The sequence below is a fragment of the Saccostrea echinata genome, unplaced genomic scaffold (genome assembly GCF_033153115.1).
Source record: "Saccostrea echinata isolate AGI-Se365-2 ecotype Australia unplaced genomic scaffold, CSIRO_AGI_Sech_v1 ptg000025l, whole genome shotgun sequence".
Taxonomy (NCBI): Eukaryota; Metazoa; Mollusca; class Bivalvia; order Ostreida; family Ostreidae; genus Saccostrea; species Saccostrea echinata.
This window is the reverse complement of record NW_026889774.1, coordinates 6387789-6409369: the sequence shown is the minus strand read 5'-3', so window position 1 is coordinate 6409369 and position 21581 is coordinate 6387789. Positions and strand designations below refer to the sequence as shown.

The following is a 21581-nucleotide window of genomic DNA, read 5'->3' as shown; positions in this document are numbered from 1 at the left end:
GTCGTATTCTTATACATCACGAAAGGTATACTAGTACGTCCTTACACTGGCCATGGCCTGCTCTTAGAATTAAGAATTACACATCTAGTTGAAAATTAGTGAGTAAAAGCAGCATTTTGATAAGTAACTTATTGATTTAAAATCTTAGACTTACACAACTAGCAATCTAAGTAATGTGTTAGTGAGATCAAAGAATCACAAGATTAAACATCTTAGAAAGCAATTCATTAAATTACCCGGTAATTCGCCATATCTTCCTACATCCCTGATATTGTCATTCTGTGTATATATATCTGTTCTTGGAGGGTATAATCTCAGATTATTTGATTGATATAGTCCAAAAATACCTAAAACATGTGTTAATCTATGAATAAAACAAATTATAACAAAGCTTATCATGCCGTATATGTAAAATATGAGGCTTTATTGTTGTATATGTATCACTTATTATGGTTTCTTTTTTGTTGTTTTGGTAGGTAACAAGGCTATATTTGTGCAATGTGTTTTGGAAGAATCTTAAAGTTAGTTCTGCGTCATATATTCTGGATTGCCGATTATTATTGTATTTTATTTATATACCTTCGCCTCATATCTAGGCCATATTGAGTCATACCTATTATGAGAAGATTTAAATGTACATGTAATTCTAAAAGCAAGGGACGTGAAACAAAATTGTTTATCGCTAATAAATCTGAAGCAGTTATTGCGCTTAACACAATACAGAAAGATACAAGAGGAACTAGCTTAAATATGTACCATACGTAGGTTTCACTATTTTAATCCAATACATAGAAGTAAATGGCACTTCTTCGGTAATTATATAAATGTTGAAGATTTATATACCGTACTTCTTCATAATTTTTAAAATCTATATTATTGCCATTTATTTAATAAGTCCCAAATATATATAAATATATTTTGATATTAAGATAGTATGCAGGTTTTGTCAAGAAATAAATTTTCCACATATAGACATTTGTGATAAGGTTGGCGCATTAATTAGATAAAGAAATCCACGTATTGTGCATAGACTAAATGTATACAAAATCTCTCTCTCTCTCTCTCTCTCTCTCTCTCTCTCTCTGGTCTTCTTGTTCCGTGACTTTTGATTTGTCTCAGTTTGTTTTGTTTTCTTCTGACTATGTATCAATTAATATTGCTTTTATTTTCAGAAAAATATTGTCTGTATAAAACACAAGAGTATAAGTAAATTTAATGCGCGTATATTCAGCAAAAGAACATATAAACAAAACAAAACATACACAAACTTACGAAACAAAATAAAGGGGAAAAATGATTTTAACACTTTTCATTTGGACTATGAACCATATAATTTTGCAAAAATGAAAGAGTGGTTTGATTCTTGCATTTAATTACTATAGAAACTTGGCTTTAGAAATTTCCCCAGCAACTGATAAATTAGACACGTGGATGAACATTTTCCCCCATAAGCCTGGATCCGCCAAACCTTTTTTTATCCACGTTTACAGTTCAATTCTAAGAGTTAGCGCCCTTGTTAAGCCAATAAGCTTATAAGATAGTCGAGTCAAAACGAAAGTAAATGTATAGATTTTATATCCTGGTAAATGTGACTTTAAGTAACATCGCAAGCTTTTAGACCAGTACCAGAAATAATGCTGACGACGACATTTCTTTGAAATGTAAGTTCCTATTTGTGTATAACTACTCCACACAGAATGTTACAAATCATTAATCAAGAAAATTTTGTACTGACATTATTATAATGCTTTTGTTGATACAGCTGTCTTTCCATTTCTCAGAAATGATTGATCAGAAATTTATCTTAAGTTTCCTTTTTTCAATTCAGAAACTAAAAACGAAGAACAATTAGCAATGTATGGAATATTATTAAAATAATATACATTGTGTACATATATACAATGTTGTAATCTAATTCTCCTTAAAAATTGAAAGGGCGTAATTCCATCAAAAATCATCGAAGCTGAACGAAATCAAACTTGATCTGGAACTCATCAGACTCACGAACCAAAAAATCAGTTCAGTATCTGGAGGGCTTAGGGAAAAGTGCGGAAAAGAAATTAAGTTAAATTGGAATCTGGTTACTATGGAATTCCATATACGACAGCCAACTGCTTACTGCCAACTGCTCACTGCTTACTGCCAACTGCTCACTGCTTACTGCCAACTGCCACACATATTTGAATAAATTTTCATATTTATATTGATATTTATGTTGTGATTTTCATAAAACCAGGCGTGGATCCAGGATTTTTTTTAACAGGAGGGGCCCACCCCAGTAAAAAAAAAAATCCAACCCAGAAATTTCTTGACAAAAAAAAAAAACAAAAAAACAAACAAACAAACAAACAAAAAACAAAAAAACCCCGTAAACTCCTTTCTTAAACGTGAAAAACCTATTAAACCTATTTCGGCGTGTGTGTGTGTGTGTGGGGGGGGGGGGGGGGACGCCTTATGTTTCATATCTATGATTTTCATATCAACTTAACACGGATCCGCGTTTTCTAGAGGGGGGGGGGGTTCCAAGGTCACTTTTAGCTGGTATAGTATAGGTCTATACATTAAATAACTCTACAAATTCCAGGGGGTGGTCCGGACCCCCCCCCCCTTCATAACGACCCCCCCCCCCCTAGATCCATGTATGTAAAACATAACTTATTTGGAAAAATAAAGAGATATGAATCTTTCATTTGAAAAAAAATATTTCACTACAGAAATTAACGGAAAATGGAAATTTATTTTCAAAACATCTTCCCCCGCGAGACAACAGATCCTTTGTTTCAGTTTTTATTCATTCCAAAGGTTTTGTTGTCTCGGGGGGGGGGGGGGAGGCACGTGTTTAAAGATTAAAAACAGGAAAATAGTCATTTTATTACCAATATTAAATGAGATCACAAATAAAAAAATGTACTTTATCACTTTATTAATATCATATGTCAAATTTTACATAAGTTAAAACATACGGTGAGATTTAAGAGTCATTTATCCATTTTCATTTTCATGAGTATTTGAAAATGGTGATGTTTTCAGCCTGATTTTAATTAATAAAATTTTCTACCCCCTTATGAAAGGAGTTGTAAATAAGAGCAATTAACTTTTTGTCACTGGTTTTTAAAATTAGTACTTAATACTAAATGAACTTTTCTTTTCATTCAAACAAGTTTTTATGTCCAAATTGCCATTTATATTGAATTAAATGAATGGAAAATGTAGGCGGGAATCGAGAGTTAGTGTGCGTAGTTCTTACAATAATAACAAAATTTGGCGGATTTAGGAATTTTTAAACTGTAAAGTCGAGGAAGGAGTAAATCGGAAGAAGGGGTGTTTTCTCTTAAAAACAAAACATTTAATTTCTGCATTTCGTTGCAGGCAAATAATTTGATAGCTTTTTTTATGCGGGTAAGGGGAAGGGGGGGGGGGTCATATACGACAAAAGAACAAACTTTTAAAAGGGTCTTGAGTAACATTTGTTGGTATATGTATTTATAATAGAAATATTACTGAAAGTCATAATAACAAATAACTTTTGCCTAGCTTAAAATATCTAGCAATATCTTTCGGATTTTCTTTTTATCCTAGAAAAAGTACCTATGTATGGGAATTTTTATGTGTGTCTTGTGTAAATCGTTTTAATGGCTAATGTTCGATCTGTTAGATCTGTAAAAAACATTCGTGGTGGTGGTGGTTGGGGGGGGGGGGGTAACCACTAAATTTCCAGCATATACTATATACAGTAGTTCTCCCTTACGGAAGCGTATTAGTGCAGGAGGTAGGGGGTTAGTAAGGGGGTAGAAAATTTTATTAATTGAAATCAGGCTGAAAACATCACCATTTTCAAATACTCATGAAAATGAAAATGGATAAATGACTCTTAAATCTCACCGTATGTTTTAACTTATGTAAAATTTAACATCTGAGATTGATAAAGTGATAAAGTTCATTTTTAATTTGTTATCTCATTTGAAATTAGTAATAGAATGACTATTTTCCTGTTTTTAATCTTCATAAAGACTCCCCCCCCCCCCCCCCCCCCGTAAGACAACAAAACTTTTGGAATGAATAAAAACTTAAAAAAATGATCTGTTGTTTCGCGGGGGAAGATGTTTTGAAAATAAATTTCCATTTTCCGTTAATTTCTATAGTGAAATATTTTCTCAAATAAAAGATCTATATCTCTTTGTTTTCCCAAATAAGTTATGTTTTACATACACGGATCTAGAGAGGGGGTGGGTGGGAAGGGGAGGATGGGTGTTTGTCCAGACCACCCCCTTGAATTTGTAGAGTTATTTAATGTATATACTAAACCAACTAAAAGCCACGGTGACCTTGGAACCCCCCCCCCCCTCCTAGAAAATGTAGATATGAAGCATAAGATGTCAACCCCTCCCCTCCCCCGCCGAAATAGGTTTTTTACGTTTAGGAAAGGAGTTTACTTTTTTGTTTTTGTTTTTTTTTGTCAAGAAATTTCTAGGTTGGATTTTTTTTTACTGGGGTGGACCCCTCCTGTAAAAAAATCCTGGATCCGCGCCTGGTTTTATGAAAATTCACATAAATATCAATATAAATATAAAAATTTATTCAAATATGTGTGGCAGTTGGCAGTGAGCAGTTGGCAGTAAGCAGTGAGCAGTTGGCAGTAAGCAGTTGGCTGTCGTATATGGAATTCCATAGGTTACTCTTTAAAATTAAAAAGGCTGTAATTCAACTAAAAACAAAAACAAAAAAAAAACAAAAAACAAAAAAAAAACATTGAAGTGGAGCGATCTGTAACTTATCAAGGGTTACTCACATACATGTACCAAAAATCAGCTCAATATTTGCAAGCGTTTAGGAAAAAAGTGCAGAAAAGCAAGTGAGCCAGGACAGACTGACAGACAGAAGGACAGCTAGATTGACGGACAAACGAGGAGGAAAGCTATACATTTTTTGTACTTGTACTCCCCTCCTGGTTCACCGGCAGAGGACTTATAACAGAGCTAAAGCCCATGTTTACACACTCACACACACACACACCTGTGGTGTGTTTGTTGTAAGGTTACGAAGAATGTCATTTCCAGTGAATATTAAGAATCTTCATGTAAGTTCATTTCATCAAACTTATTTTTCATATAAATAGAGATATAAAAACAAACCGGCAATACAACTGTGTCTCAATGTATGTCCCTTTAAAAGATGGAAGTGTATTATCTGCATATCTAACTCAACAAGTTATAGATATATGTTTATTCGGAGAGGGAGAAATCAACTTTAAATCAACAGGACCTTATTTTGTAATTATATAGGTTCTTTTCGTTAATGAAAATAAAATAAATACATTGAATTATAATGAATCCAAGATTCATCCAAGGTTATCATGTGCAAACACTTTAGGACATCGCTATTCTGATGGCTTCGATGTACATGTGTAAATCATAGTGATCTACATGTACTTAAATTTTTTTCCACCATTCATAAACCGTTCGAGCCGATTTCAAACAGCTAGGTGGTGAAGTTTTTTCTTCCATGCTTGTCAACAATAGTTAACGATCAGTGCTTTAGTAAAAATGATTGACTTGCTCATTCGGCATCCGAAAGTGTTCAAGACCAGAAAACACTACTACTTCACCCGAAGATCGTACAATGGGATCTTAAGACTTCGTCATTTGATGCATTTTAGAGACTCGGTGTATTGAATTTTGTGATCCTAGTCGAATTGAGTTTAATATATTTTAAACTCGCCATAAGGCCAAATTCGGTCAGTTTTAGTATTATTCATTGCGTAATCTCTTGCACGATTTGAGCACTTATTACAATGAAAAATAAGAGTAAAATGGGTATATTGAAAAAAGCTTCTCTTACACACAAGAGAAAAAAAAGGGTATAATCTATACTTCTGATAAAACCAATCTATTATTATCAGAACATACATGTATTTCACATTTATTGTTATATTCCTGTAATCTTAAAATGTGCAAAACTCGAACACAAAATTTATCTTCGATTTGTTCCACGATAAAAAAAAACAGAAGTCGTCCCCCCTCCCCCTTAAGAAAATATACCGATTGGGAATATCTTTAAGTCATATTTACAGTACTTTCTTTCGTTTGTAAAGAATTTATTGTACAGAGAGGCGTGGCAGTCGAGTCGCGCAGCGACGAGACTGTAACCCGCATCTCTGTACAACAAATCCCTTACAAACGAAAGAAAGTGTCTGTAAATGTCTTGTGTCATGGTCATTTGCATAGTCACTCCTTCAGCACCAATCTGCACGCGACATTACGTCACAGGCCTTGGTCCATCGTAAGTGTACATGATGTTCAAACAAAGCAGAAAGTACGAAGGAGATGGTTGCATTGAAAAATCAAGCGATGTTATACGAGTGTGCAATTGTATTTGATGGATTGAGTATTTCAAAAACCATAATATACACAGGCACAATACTGGAAACTTCGATCCGCCCGCATTATGATCCACTACATTACTGTTATTAGGAATACGCTTGCATTTCCTGAGGAAATCTGAGTCAATTACTGTAGCCACAAGTGTCAAAATTACGGAATGTAGTGTGAAAGAGTCCAAATACATGTATATACGAACGTATCCGTTTGCATGTAACTCAAGGAACCCAGAAAACAGGTGCTATTAAGGGAATCGTAGAACTGCGCGTGTTTTCAATATTGTAACATTTCAATTATCTGTTTTAATTTGAATACATGAAATTCTGTGTATTTTTAAAAAAAAAAAAATTTAAAGCAGTTAACTGAGTTTCCATGTATTCCTCTAAAATGGTTCTCACGTATGCATTTTCAGATTGAAGGGAGGGGGGTTGAATTTTGTGAGGTTTCTCATGTTTCCACTGCATATGTTGTATATACTTAATTACAGAAATTGGAGAAAAAATATTCAAAAAGTATTGAGTTCTTTTGGAAGTTATTGTACAGTACATTGGAAGTTATTGTACGGCTAAGCTTCGCCCCCTAGAAGTTATAGTACGTTTTAATTCAGAAAACGCTTTTCTATCTGATTTAAAGAATGGCTAACATCAAAAGAAAAAGTACCGCACCGTGACACAACTGAAAACATTACGACGAAGATTTACAGTGTCCTTTCACTAAACTTTATAAATTTAGATTGCAATCTACCACATTACAAGATTGACGAAAAACCAATGCCGAACTTATCCATTAAAACTCGTACCTAGATATATTTTTACCGGAAAATTGTGTATATTTGAAGTTCACATTTTCTTCTATGGTTAAGAAAAAGATGACATCTGAGGGATTTGTACGATGGGCATAGAAATCTGTACAAATTAAGGAATAATACACACGAAACATTTGATTTAATCAGCTGCAAAACCACGAAAGAAAAAAAGAAAAGGTTCAAAACAAATAGTCTTCAAGCAAGTGCACCCTATGGGGGATACTTATATATAGGCATTAACAAGAAAGCACACCAAGAAAGTCAAAAGGTGAAAATAGCAATTTTTTCAACTTTTCTACCGGAACAGCTGGTTGCTCTGTCCATGTTGAATGAGGGCTTACAATTTAGACATAATTGAACTGGTAAGAAATTTCTTTCACTTCAAAATGGTTTTCCGCCAACGAGAAATAAAATACACACTGAAGAACACCTGTGAGAAGCGTACACTCTTAAAGATGTTTCATTCCATGTTTTGCGTTTGCGGAGCTATAATTTGTTCTTGTATCATTGTAAGAAATATATTTTCGAATTAATATTTTCTTTTCAGTGGATGGTATGGAAAGATATAAAAATTCACTCATCAGATTTTGTGTCAAAATCTGAATAAAATGCACTCGATTGTATTTTGCAATGTATACAGTTTGTTTAAACACGTTTTGTTTATACAGGTAAGCAAAACAAAGTCAACATCGTGAAATGCTTTTACTCATTATTTGATAGGTCTGATAGAGAACCTCGTGACTTTGCAGTGAACATTCACGACGATGATGAAGATCCAAAAGATATGATGATCAAAATAGATAGCTCGGAAAACTCACCCAAATCAAAGTGTTGTTTTTGTAGGATTCATTCAATTATATCGAGGTTGATTTCAGGCGTAAAGCTGTGGCTATTGACCCGAGTTTTCAACAGAATCGTGGGAGATGATCAGTATGTGTTATTTCTTTTAATTTATTGCCTTTTTTAAAAAAAAAAACCTTTTTCTATATGCATTAAAATAATATATTTGTTTTAATAATAGTCACTTCAATTGATGCATTGTCTGTCTTTTGGATTTCATTTGTTGTTGAATTTAACAGACTATTATTCATGATTTACTATATTAAAGAGTAAAGACCTAATCAACAATTATATGTCTTTATTTTAAACATCTTAAATCCTAATTTAACAAAGAAATTATCTAATGGTAATTAGGAAAGGACATCCAAAGAAAAACTAAATATCTAATTTACCAATCATACGGAAAATGGCAATCCGAAATTATAATCTACTCTGCTGGAGGTAATTAGATAGATTGTACTGTTTCTCTATGTACAACGTCAAATGCTATATACATGTGTATAAGAACGTGTCACCTACAAAGAGAAAAAAAATCAGACCCAATCTGTCATTAAATCGAGTGTTAACTGACGTTTTAATACAAATTTTAGCCATTATTTTCATACTGAATTATCTACGGATCTTTCCGTTTGCCCAATCATAACACAGAGCACACGGGTGAGTCTGACTGGTCCACAGGGAGGCTTTCTCCTCCATGACACTTGCTCCAATCTCTGATGTTTTGGAAGTCCGTGTTTGCTCTGCTCCTATTTTGTATTGTTTCAATGGACTTCTGAGCTTGATTACTGTTCGTTGTCTTCATATATCATACCAATATCAACACAGCAGACACATACAGTGTATTAAAAATCAAATTCTTATTTAACTGTGTGATCAGTTAGAAAATGATAAACGAAATATGTCAACAAAAACACAATTACCAATTTCAAGTTCTCAAATTTGACTGCAATGTGAATGATGGTAAACCGTAATTTGTAACATACTTAGATTAACCTGCGTATGAAGTTCAGAATATCACACACGTAAACAGAACAAAGCGCAAGATTTAATCAAATTATTATTTATAGGAGACGAATGGATAGACATTATCAATTGAAGTATAGAGCAAATGTGATTTGGGGGGAGGGGGGGGGGCAAAAATGCCTTCTTTTGATTTTCATATTTTCATCAATAAAAAAGGATTTAAAAATGTATTTATATAGAGTTTCATGCACTGAAAACTCCTTGAGCTTCAATGCATTCTGTTATATAAAGCAAGATTTATTGTGTCCATCGGTCCAAGACAATGCCCTGGAAATAAACTACTTAATGAATTCATTTTATAATTGTTCTCACTAAAATCAATATAAAAAATAACCTTGTTAAATTCAATTACTATGTTTCTTAGATATCCAATCTTGTGCGCAAAATGCCTATTCAATGCGATGTTTTGGACCTTTGGAAGGATTTTTTGCAATCGCTTCTGTAAAGGACTATACATGCCTGTTTACGGATGTTTCAAGAACATACATTTACACATTTGTAGTAGACATCAAGTGGAAACAACACGAAGGTATTTTCAAGCATGGTTAGGTATTGCTTTGATAATAACTCTAAATAACCAGATTTTATTAGTATATTTGTATTTAACAATTCTATCTGCCTGTCTGAACTCAGAACCTGACAGAACGCACATTTTTGTGCAATTTGTATCTGCAATCATTATGCTTCAAAAATGTCATACTGTGAAATTGATTTTTTTTGTGTAAATGTAAGTATAAATTTCACATCAGCTTAATTGTTTTATTGTAAAATTAACATCTGTCTTCATGGGTGCTTGTTTTGCACGCCTGGCTGTTTAATCTTTCAAAAGTATTTCTATCGTATGTATTACTTCAGTATCTTAGGAATAATGATATCAAAGTATTATTATCACTAAATCGAGGTATCCAAAACTCAATATTTACACTGTGTATATCCACTTGAAGAAGGAGTGAAAGCCTCTATTGATTCTTTGCAATTACTTAACAGATATTCTCAAAAAATTGAATATACAATAATTTAATTGTGATATTGGTATCCTCACTACATGAATAAAATTTTTACAATATACAATTATTGACTTGGATTGAGGGCAACATGCGTTTTGTCGGACCCAAGAACCAAACTGTTTGCATGAGGCCGTTAGGCCGAAGGCAAACGGTTTGGTTCGAGGGGTACGTCGAAAAAACGCACATTGCCCGAGAACACAGTCAGTAAATGTTATACCTTTTAATTCTTTTTTGTTTAACATACATATATCTTGTTCTGGCTTCCGTGATGTAAATTTCCTTTACCAGCACTGAGGTAAAACTCGGTCAATCCCGTCACTGTCGAACGCCAACGAATGCAAATGAGATTTAGCTGATCCCGCCCATTGTGTGATGTAAGTGGTCCAATATCTCATCGACAGGTCCAATATCTCATTCCACGGTCAAACATCGATTTATTTATGACCGCTCAGTAAAACATTGGAAATGTTAGACTTTTTTTTAGTTTAGATTTATATAGGAACAAAATTTTAAAGGTATAACAATATTAGATTCTATACTTCATGACCCCGAATCTCAAATTATTAAAAGATACCCATGCACTGTTACATGTATAATGCAAACTGTAATAACGATGAAAAATGCTATATAATCTTGTATTAATATATTTTGCGTTTATATATTTTATTTTGAACTTGATGCAAAATGTAATGATGCAAAATATAGCAATCCCATTTTATTACTTTTTACATCGTTAATACATTTGCGTTGTAACAAACCCTCCAAACTATATTTTTTAACAAAAGAATAAAAAGACTGTGTGATATTTTTAAGTAAAAGATATAACGTTTTCTTGAGAGTCAAACAAGAGATTCTTGTATTACTTTAAGTAAATACAGACCCCTACAGCAATTTGATGAAGAGGAGCTAAAAGAAGAATGGCACAGCCTAAAGGCCAGGTAAATAAATTATACAAGCATTTTGTGTCTAATGCAACCTGTTTCCATAACAGGGTACAACAAAACAGCAACGTTTTATATTTTGTTCATTGTGATATTGGTGTAAAAGATTCACATTATTGTCAGTTTTGTGTGGTGCCTCAACTCGAACACTAGTAAACATGTATTTCCAAATAATAGCAATGTTCAAATTCGTAGACTTGACAGAATGCATTTTTTTTTTAAATTCCATTCCTTGCATCCGTTTATGTCCGCACAAACATAATACAAAATGAATGATACTGTAAATTTTGGAAATAATTTTCTATGTAATCAGAGTTTAAACTACGTTTCTTTATTACAGACTCTCAGATAGCGAAATCGATGTTAAAAGACTAGAAACCGAAGTTAAAAGACTGGAAACCAAGTAAATACACTTACCCGTGCTTAGTATTTATATATGTAACCATGAATTTTAAAATGCATTAAAATATGAAAATACAAGTGGAGGTTAATACATAAACCATACATAGATACAATTTTATATATAAGATTTGCTGAAAAAGAAGTTCACTTGAAAAATGTGGAAAAGGCCCTTGAGGACGAAAGAAGAGAAAAGAGCACAGCTACTTTGAAGTATATCTTTATTGCAATTTTAAAGTCTCACAAGAACACAGCTATTATGAAGTATTAATGTGCTTACATGTAATATATACAATCCAATTTATTATTATTGCGATACATAAATCCTCCATCCTATGAAACTTTGATGTATTGCATGTGATTGAACTGTACTCTCAATTCTTTTATGCTCTTTAAACCTTTATAGAAAGAAAATAATATCCATCTTCTATGTTTTATAAAAGAAAGAATAAAAGGTTGAAAAAATGAAACAAAGTTAGAAGAAAAAGGTACACCCCAATTTGGGGGCGGGGTGAATTGGTATAACTTGCAATAACGTTTGCATGCTAACTCATCTGAGCTGAGAACTCATGTGAATGATGTGGATTGCTTTTTTAGTCACCTGAGTCACACTTATGACGTGTTGATATGGCTTTACGACTGGTATTCCTAAATTTGCTTAAAATTTCTTTTCTGAAATGGCTTCAACGAAATACCGAAGTTTAGGAAGCAGTTCTCTACCAAAATTTTATTATTCATTGGAGCCCTGTTTCCATTGCACATGTTGCATGATTATGATAAGTTGCTAGCCTGCTATCAAAATATTGAAATTCATGTCCCCATGCTACAGGGTTCAAGGTCCTGGGTAGACTACTGCGATAATAATATTGAAAATATACCTTTCAAAGTTTTTTTTTTTCTCACGAAAAATTTGCAGATAAACTGTTTGCATTATTATAATGCCCAGCTGTTAAATTCATGGCATAAATCAGAATCGGACAAAGTTTGTCATTTATTACATATAAAATATACATTAATCCTTTGATTTTTTTAATTTCACTCATAGGTATCTCGTAGGCAAACTGTTTGCTTTATATTAGTGATCAATTAGCCTGTACAATTTTGTAAAGATTAACTTTCCCGCGTCCAAGATTCCAGGATTTTTCAATTATTGAATTTGCATTCATCACATATAAACTCATGTCATTTGAGTCGAGTTTCAGTCGTACTGTAGGTGATCTGTCAAAACTGGTCATAGCTTCAGAAAACTTGATACTATTGTGACAGCCAAGGCACATGGGCTTTCTGTCTTCACAGAGCCATAACACTGATTTCAACAGCACGTTATGCATTTGAATGTGTCTTGTTTCCATCAAGTGCCTATCAAATTAGTTTATGAATAAAAACAAAATTGTCTACGTTCACAATTTTCTTTTTCTAAAATTGCGCATTCTTTACGGTGCTTCTGATATCTGTCATCTTCATTTTAGATTAAAACAAGAAAGACAAGAGAAAGAAAATGCACTTAAAAGGTACACTTTCATATTTTAACAAGAAACAAAAAGGTAATACAACGTATATATTCATTTGATTCTCGCGATTTACACACATATCATGGGAGCTTCTGAGTGCACCATCCTTTCTTGATTTTTAGATTTCACGTCATGACTTCTAGTAACTAGTTTAAAAGTGTTTTGTGATGGTCTTATTTACCTTATTTTGCTTTTCCTCAAACCTACGGTGTCGTTTTATTGTAAGAAATAAAGAGATCAAATGAAAAAATTGGGTAGAATAGGTTATCTATACAAAGTGTTTGAAATACCATATGCATGTACATGTATATCAATCAAATCATGCACTCTTAATGTTCTCTTCATACATTGTATCTATATTTCAGTCTTGAAGAAGAAAGACTGGAAAAGGAGAGAGCACTTACAAGGTTAACATGTTTTTTCAAAGAAAAATATATTCTGTTGTATTTCCTGCAATATACACCTAATTTAAGCCATGACTCAAAAGCCATTTTCCACTTTTATTCAAAATAACAGACATTAAGGTAATTTAAAATCACAAAATGTCAAATTGCTGTCAGTTTGCTCTCTCGACAATTTTTCAGGAATGGGTCACTTTTATTACATACTCATATACACCATATGCTCAAAAATTTAATACCTCAAAGTTGATTGGTTTAAAGGGACAAAGCCACAATTAGATTAGTATCTTATTAACAATTTTAAATTTCATTATTAATTTAAAAATAACTTTTGCTAAATAATTGGAAATAGTATGACAGTTTTTGTAAGTATACACTGACAACGGCATTATGCATAACTTAAGACCAAACATCTGTGTAACCTTGTTAATGTGTGCTCGAGCTCTGTTATTGTTGATGCTTACATTAATTTTTTCGTTTTTCTTTCTCATTGTTTTGTAGATTAAGTGCTGTTGCTGGTGATAAGCTCAGGTTAAACAATCCTGGTATAGCTGATTTATCTGACGAAAATCGCCCCAACAAACTAGCAGAAAAGTTCAGCGAACTGTACGACAATGAATGGACTGAAGTATTCGAAGCTTTAGAGTTAGAAAACTTTGAAGAAGAAAAAATAATTGAAATGCTTCTTGAATTATTGAAGGTATATTCCAAAGATCGGCGAGTAAAGTTACAAAATAAAATACTACGCAATAGAATATCAATAAGAAAAAAAGTTATCATGTTTCTTAAGTTATTTTGTCTCCATTAGGAAATTTACAACAGCTGCCTGAGAATTGCTAGGAATCAGAGAGAAAGCCTGATAGAAGCCATTGCAAAACCATCCAAATCTGAAGTGCAGTTAGAGGTATATAAATAGATGATTTAAAATAGCACTTTGTTTCAGAATTGCAAATGCTTTTTCCCGATTATAATCCTGTGATTCCTCAGAAAACTCTAAGCTTTACTTTTCTATACACTTACTCAAAAGTTAGGGACTATCACTTATTCTATGTTATTTCTTTAGACATTAAATCATTCAATCTGAGTAGATCTAAACTCTCCGTAGCCAATGCAAGTGTCGGAATTATCTGTTAAGTAATTTTGTTTATGCAGTTGATAAATTTCCATTGAACAGAATCCATGACAAAAATTGTTAAATTCAAAGTTTCACTCTAATTTGTTATTGAAAAAAGTTGCTAGTAATAAGTATATTAAACTTTATTGACAATTAAAGAGTCATCAATATTCAACATTTTATAAGCATATTTATTTGTGTATCCACCACGACTTTTGTACAGTTCTATTGACAAGTCTCCTTAGATGGGTAGGGGGGAAGTGTCACCATTCCTCCATTAAAGCATCATTCAATTCTTGTATGTTTTCACATCCTGGGGCCCTTTCATTCATTCTACGACCAAGATAATGCCACAGGTGCTCAATTGGGTTCAAATCAGGAGACATGGCGGGCTAGGACAAAGTTTAAATGGCTCCCTGGCGAAGATAGTCCCTCACTTTTCGGGCCCATTAGTACAGGTCACTTGCTAATAAATGATCATCAAAATGAGGCACAACAAATAGGCTTAGAATGTTATCCCTGTAGTTTTGTGCAGCCAAGGTGCCATCAAAGATCTGCAGATCCAGTTTACTTCGCAAAGAGAAACATCCCCAAACTGTTACATTGCTTCCACCAAAGGCCTTTGTTTCCAATGCATGTTGTAATTTTTATGCAGAATTTGGATGTCTCCAAACTCGAACCCTGCTGTCTACCGGATGTAGCAAGAATCGGCTTTCATCTGACTTTCAATGCACTCTTTGCCACGACCGACCATTCAACCTCCTATGTTGTCGTGCCTACAGCAATCTTGCTTCCTTATGTCTTGGGGACAATAGTGGTCGTTTTATTGGCAGATGTGATCGCATCTGTTCCTTGTTTAGCGTCCTATTTACTGCACTTCTGCTGATGCGAGCTTGTATGTTCCATTTCCAGTTTATTTGCAGTGTCAAAAGGACTATGTTTAGCTAGTTTGTTTTAGAAGTTTGTCTTTCCTCTTTGTAGTCTTTCGGGGTCTTCCAGTCTTTTTACTCTCTTCCACACCTCCAATTCTTCTCCAGCGCTGTACCCGACCCTGAATTACAGTTAAGCTCATGTGAAAATAAATGAATACAGTTAAAAACTGCTTTGTTCGAACACGTCTTGAAAAAAAGGTTTTACACGTATTTTAATGGCGAAATAGATGTAACATAAAAGCACTTAATAAACAAACCTTTGATTGACTAGTACATCTGAAAATATTCGGTAAAAAAAAAAACAGAATTATTTTTTAAATTTTCATGTCAAAGGCTGTGGTTCTTAAACTTTTGAGTAAGTATATACTAAGTACAGTGTATATCCACAACATAAAAGATACATGTAGATTCCAGATTGTTGATTTTTTTTTTTACCAGACTGTTATTACTTTAAGGGAAAAGGGGTACAATAGCCACAACACTCACCTAAACATTCTGATAAATATGTAGATGAATCCCCTACAGTAGCCATAAATGTTTTTAAGTCCTTGTTTAAAAAATAAGTAACTATGTTTACGCTTGCAAACTTACAAATTGTTGCCTAGATAAGTGTTTTAGAAATATATTAAAAAATCGTATAGGAAATTTAAAAGGCAATATGCGAACCATCTATCCTTCCGTTTGTTTTTACTAAATTGGAGGTGATAAAATAATTAAAACGACTACATGATCAATATGTTATGGTTCCAGCCGTCAAGGCTTGTAACAATATTGTCTTTGTTTGTAAAGCTCATTATAAATTATAACTGTATTTTAGAAGAACTTGGTTTTAAATTCCATGTCTGAAAATCCAACTTAAACTCGCAGTTCACTTTCTAAAGATTAAATTCTTCAAAATCACATTTTAGTGTTCAATACTTTTGATACTGGATTCCCAAGCTTCATAAAAATCCTTACAAACGAAATACATTGCCAGGTCCAGCAAATGCTCTACCAAGCCTCTATCTTTCCTCGTTACAAAAATATTACCTAAAAATATTGATTAGAAACTTCAGACGCACTGTGCTACAGCGTATTCTAGAAGTGGTGTAAAACAGATGTGGATTCTCTAAAACTCCCAAGAACTTTTAGAAAATGTAAAATCGCCGAATTTTTTCAAAATTCAGTAACGCCAAGACGTACGAATTTTCTACACTTTATCCAACCATTCATTACGATAAATTAAAAACTAGGCTTTTGGATATTACATACAACTGCTTCTTAAATGTTCCTTTTCCTGATCTATACATAGGGCTCACAGCGGATGTGACCGGTCAACAGGGGATGCTTACTCCTCATAGGCACCTGATCCCACCTCTGGAATTTCCAGGGGTCCGTGTTTTGTGCCCTCTTCACATATTGGTATTGCTTAAAGATTTTTGAAATCGATCACTAATCGTTATCTTCACCTTTTCCATTCTTCCGGGAGTTTATGCGTTTGTTTAACCCCCTCCTCCCCTTAAGGCGCTACGTATCCTCAGGGACAGTGTTTTGAGAAAAAAATCTCTACTTCATTGGAGCAATTATTTATGAATATTACGTATTTTAGTGCTTTTCTTCAGAAGACGAAATTGTTGATATATTTTCGAAATTATTTTACATTAATTTGAGTTATTTTAGTGGCTAGCATATCAGTTTTGAAGAATGTTTTTGGTATAAATATATGTATATTATCATGACAAATGTTGACCGCCTATTGTGGCCCTAACAAGGGTTGGGTCTAAGACTTCATGAAGCATGAATCTTTAATTCTTAAGAAACCTTCCTCGAAAGATTTTTTCTTTTCTGGTGCAATAATTCTAGAGAAAACTGTCAAATGACAAAAACCCTTTATTTTTTTTTATTGATTTTTCCCATTAATTGGAACAAATTTGAATCTGTCACCCAAAATTGGTTCATATTTTGTTAAAACTGGCTCAGTTGCTCTAGAGAAGTGGAAAAGTTGAAAATTAACAAACCACAGACAGACTACTGACAGAAAACGAACAAATTTCGACCAGGAATTTGTTTGATCCAATACTGATTTAAGAACCCTCTATACACTGATGAAAAATGTTTTTTGGACTTTGCGAAAATTATATAGCGTAAAGGAGGATGTTTTGAAATTAACTAATTCATTTTTAATATAGGGAGCGTGCCTTTTTTATCCAGGAAAAATTTTCAAAGATAATGAAGTACATTACATGTATGTAATTATAAATAAAATTCGCTTTTGCTTACTCAAATGGAGAAAATACATGCAAATAAAGTTTTCAACTACTCTATCTTGGTCTAATATGATGTTTAGAATACTTGGATTTATTTTAAATTATGTCATACAGTGCAGGTTAAAATTTATTCTATTTCTATATCAAATGATGGGTCAGTCTAACTACACAAAAGTACCCTGAAATTAGGGTGGAGTGTAGAGAGGGTCCTTAAGCAGAATAAGAACTATTGCTTTATTAAATATTTTAATGTCAAAAGAATTTGTCTTGCGTGCACAGTAGGAGAAATTAAAAAATTATCTTTGTTTCAATTAGGCTTCACCTGAAGGAATGTTGTCAAAGGTGATCGATCTTCAGAAACAGACAGCTGCAGTCGCTTTCTCAGATGTGAAGAAAACGATTGTATGTATACTTGAATTTTTTTTTACAGTATGTTCTTAAAATCCTTATTCAAATATAGTCGTAAGAATAAACAATTCCCTTTTTACCTTTTAGTTTCATATGAAAACCATGTCCCAATTTACAGACCACAAAGTTAAGCAAAAATACATGGAGCGCTGTGTACAGTTGTGTTGGATGATGTCTATCCAAGATCCACCAATGATGCTAGATTTTGGTCCAGCACAAGACGAAGAAGTCGATAAGAATATCTTCAGAATGTACACGAAACAAGGAGACAGAGTAGATTTCATTGTCTGGCCAGCAGTGTTTCTTCACGAAAATGGACCCTTGGTTCAGAAAGGTGTCCTTCAACCAAAGTGATGAATGAGACTAGTTTGTGTACCGATCATATTGACCGACGTCTACATATTTTAACTGAATGAAAACAGACTACTACAATCTGATTAAATATCTTACATGTATCAGCAGCTTTTCCTATCTTGCTATCATTTTAGAATGGCATTTTTCATGTTTCAAAATGAAAATAATAATTTAATTATAATGTCTTTTATACAGGCACCATCAGGCATATTGCGAAGATTCAGTTTTTTAAACTTGTAGTCCCAGCTGATTAAAAATGAGGATGAAATAATATATTCAAAATTGAAAGAAAAGATTTTTTCAGAACAATGAAGCTAAAACTAGTAAAAGTAAATTGTGAAAATTTCATTTTAGTACAAATCATCCCCACTCAGACACAGATGGTGCATAAAATAATTTAAAATTCCTTTAAGGTCAAAATCTAGTAAATGAAAAGAGCCTACAGATTTCTCAAACTTGAGAAATAAATTCCTTTTATGATGTTTTATAACTAGAGCTCGGTCAAATAAGGTGTATCGGGGCATAATTTGTAGGAAAACAAGACGAAAAATTATTTTGTAAACCGTCATTTTCAATGAAAAATTAAGAAAGCCAGTCATGAATATGGGAGTTTTTTCCATATCAGACAAAGGAAATGTATCCAGATTGCCTACAGTCTCTCAGAAAACGGTAATTCGTATATTCTTAGCCTCTTCTTTAAAATAATGTAAAATTGAATATAGGTATCGGGATTACTTTTTCACATGATTTTAAATTAATTGCTATGAAAATTCTTTATTTTCTTCATAATTCTATTTGGGCTGTAAAGTACGGGAAAAGGAAAGTTTAAATTGTTTATGACGTCATAATGGATCTAGCACCAAAAAGACAGTCTAAAGTCATTTACTAGATCTTGACCTTAAGCTGTATGTTACTTTCATTTTGCTCTCAGTATATAGGGTGAGTTAACCATGCATCGGACACATACCTTGCTTCGGACAACTTCAAGCAATAAACTTTCATTGAACCTGAGTCTCCCCATGTTTTTACTTGTTTCTGTCTTAAAGATGAAGAATTAAACTTTTTAATGATGTCGATTTTTAGTTTCATGCTGTGATAAAAATACCACAAGAGCCTTGAAATTACGTCATATTTTGCATCATCAAAGGGGAGTAAACAGAATTTTACGATTTTGCAATTTTTAGAGTTGTCGTTCTTTTAAATAGACGTCAACAGAAGGGACGGGCCTTGATAAAATTTGCCAATGATTGATAATATTACAGAAATTTTTCAAAAATTTTACTTTAATGTTTCTAAAATATATTTTAGAGTTGTTTTTAACTAGTATGTTTATTTCACCGTACATCGGACACAAATTAACCATGCATCGGACACTTTCTGATGCATGGGTAATCACTTCCATTTTCATGTAAAACCCAAATGACAGCTGTTTTTTACGGAAATCGAAAATAGAAACTCTAAATTTTCAATGAAAATACAAATTATAGATATATGACGACTAGAAGTGGACTCAATTTATTTCTTTAAACTATATGATTATATCCCACGAGACAAAGGCGCAAGTTACCATATTACTAGCATTGTAAAGCCTTTCTAAGGCGATGTGATGCAACTAAAATCTCTTCATATTTGTGGATCGAAATAGTCATTCAAATTTAAATAGAAGGTTAATTTTTAAATAAAAGATAGAAATGTTTCGATATCACTAATTTTAAAGCACCGAGATCAAGGTATATTTTTCTGGTTTAAATATCGTATGTCCGATGCATGGTGAATATTGTCCGATCCATGGTGAATTCTGACTTATTTCGAAAAAAATCTTTTTTTAATTATATTTTCTCAATAAATAGGGCACGATTGTGTCAAAAATTTATATTTTTAACCACATACTACATGTTAAGTTCCATTCTGATAATATTCGGTCGGTAGCGATATCGCTAAAACTTGTTGAAGTGCAAGGGTGTCCGATGCATGGTGAATTCACCCTACTTACATTTGTATTGCATGATACTACCCCTCGTAAGTTGATAAGGAGAGTCATGTCTATAAAGTTATTGAAGTGGAGGAAAGCGGTTTGCCCCTCCCTAAGCCCTTACGTATACCTGAAATAAGTATTTAAGGTTTTTTTTTTCCTTTTTCTAAAAAGTTCTCGGTCGTTTTAAAAAAAAATTTTTATTATAATAATTTTTTGAGAAGGGTGGAACCCCAACTCCAATATATATATATATATATATATATATATATATATATATATATATATATATATATATATATATATATATACATGTGTATATTATGAAAACGCTTTGTCGTAATCAATACTTGTCAGAACCAGTTTTTAAAGCCATCTGTTTGAATGATTTCTTAAGCAATTGGCTCTTCCATAAATATAGCATGTGGACCAATAGCACATTATTTTACGCATTTAATCACTTTATATAAATAATTTATACAGATATATAAATATAAACGATATTATAATGTCTTCGTCATTGTAGGGATAATGGTTGCAATCAGTGTAGAAAAATTTATAGTTATTTTTTCCACAATGATGCAATCCTTTATCCCTTCATTAACGAGCACAAAGAGCATTTTATGTTTCAATAAAATATATATTGTTTCTTATTTTATATACTTTAAACTTTACACAGTTAGATAATTCATCTGTTACACATTTTTACAGTGTCCGAAATAGGATATTTTGTTTTATGAACTTCAAGGCGTATTTTTATAATTGGATGTGAAGCTTTTGTAGACAGAATTGTGAAGAATGTGTTTTTGTTGATGCATATGCCGGATCCATCCAAATCGTATTAATATTAATGTACGTCAAAACCAATTAAAACCTGAAAAAATCTTTAAATTGATAAATTAAAAATTGAAAAGATATCTTTTGTTCAGATATTTGTAGTGTCAGTCTATTCAATATTCATTATGATGTATTTCAGCCCATTTACGATATCCCATCTGATAATGCAAAGAATAAAACGTTTACTCAATGTATTGTCTTCGAGGTATACTTATTCCTCCAAACAGTCAAGGTAAATCTCGCGCACACACGGGACCTTCTGAAGATTTATTTTAGGCAGTTCTCTCACTATCATTTAACTAAAAAGGCAATTTTATATCGTATGTTTTGTTCTACCCAGGAACTCGATAGAAAAGCTTCCACTTAGAAAACAACCATTTCAATTACATACTAAAGATCTATGATATTTTTATA

At 32.8% G+C, this 21581-nt stretch overlaps 1 protein-coding gene across 2 annotated transcripts; it reads left to right on the top strand.

The window, feature by feature from the left end:
* The first annotated feature begins 1572 nt into the window (after nt 1–1572).
* On the top strand, nt 1573–19369 carry LOC133192534 (reticulocyte-binding protein homolog 2a-like). 2 transcript variants are annotated; one of them, XR_009721825.1, is made up of 13 exons: nt 1573–1661; nt 7903–8112; nt 9548–9574; nt 10922–10990; nt 11334–11396; nt 11522–11605; nt 12862–12903; nt 13269–13310; nt 13806–14004; nt 14113–14208; nt 17912–17998; nt 18092–18771; nt 19262–19369. XR_009721825.1 is itself a non-coding variant. In XM_061328527.1 (12 exons), coding segments are annotated over exons 1-12 (1188 nt in total). In that variant the 5' UTR covers nt 1573–1659; the 3' UTR covers nt 18359–19369. The 2 variants fall into 2 exon arrangements, 1 of the variants encoding a protein (XP_061184511.1); XM_061328527.1 differs by having other exon boundaries at nt 18092–19369.
* Nucleotides 19370–21581: the final 2212 nt, after the last annotated feature.

Bases quoted from the DNA above. Each gene is read 5' to 3' on its own strand.
- LOC133192534 (XM_061328527.1), top strand. The intron at 10,991-11,333 runs GTAAATAAATTA...TCTTTATTACAG, and splicing joins TGGCACAGCCTAAAGGCCAG to ACTCTCAGATAGCGAAATCG. The intron at 17,999-18,091 runs GTATGTATACTT...TTTACCTTTTAG, and splicing joins CAGATGTGAAGAAAACGATT to TTTCATATGAAAACCATGTC.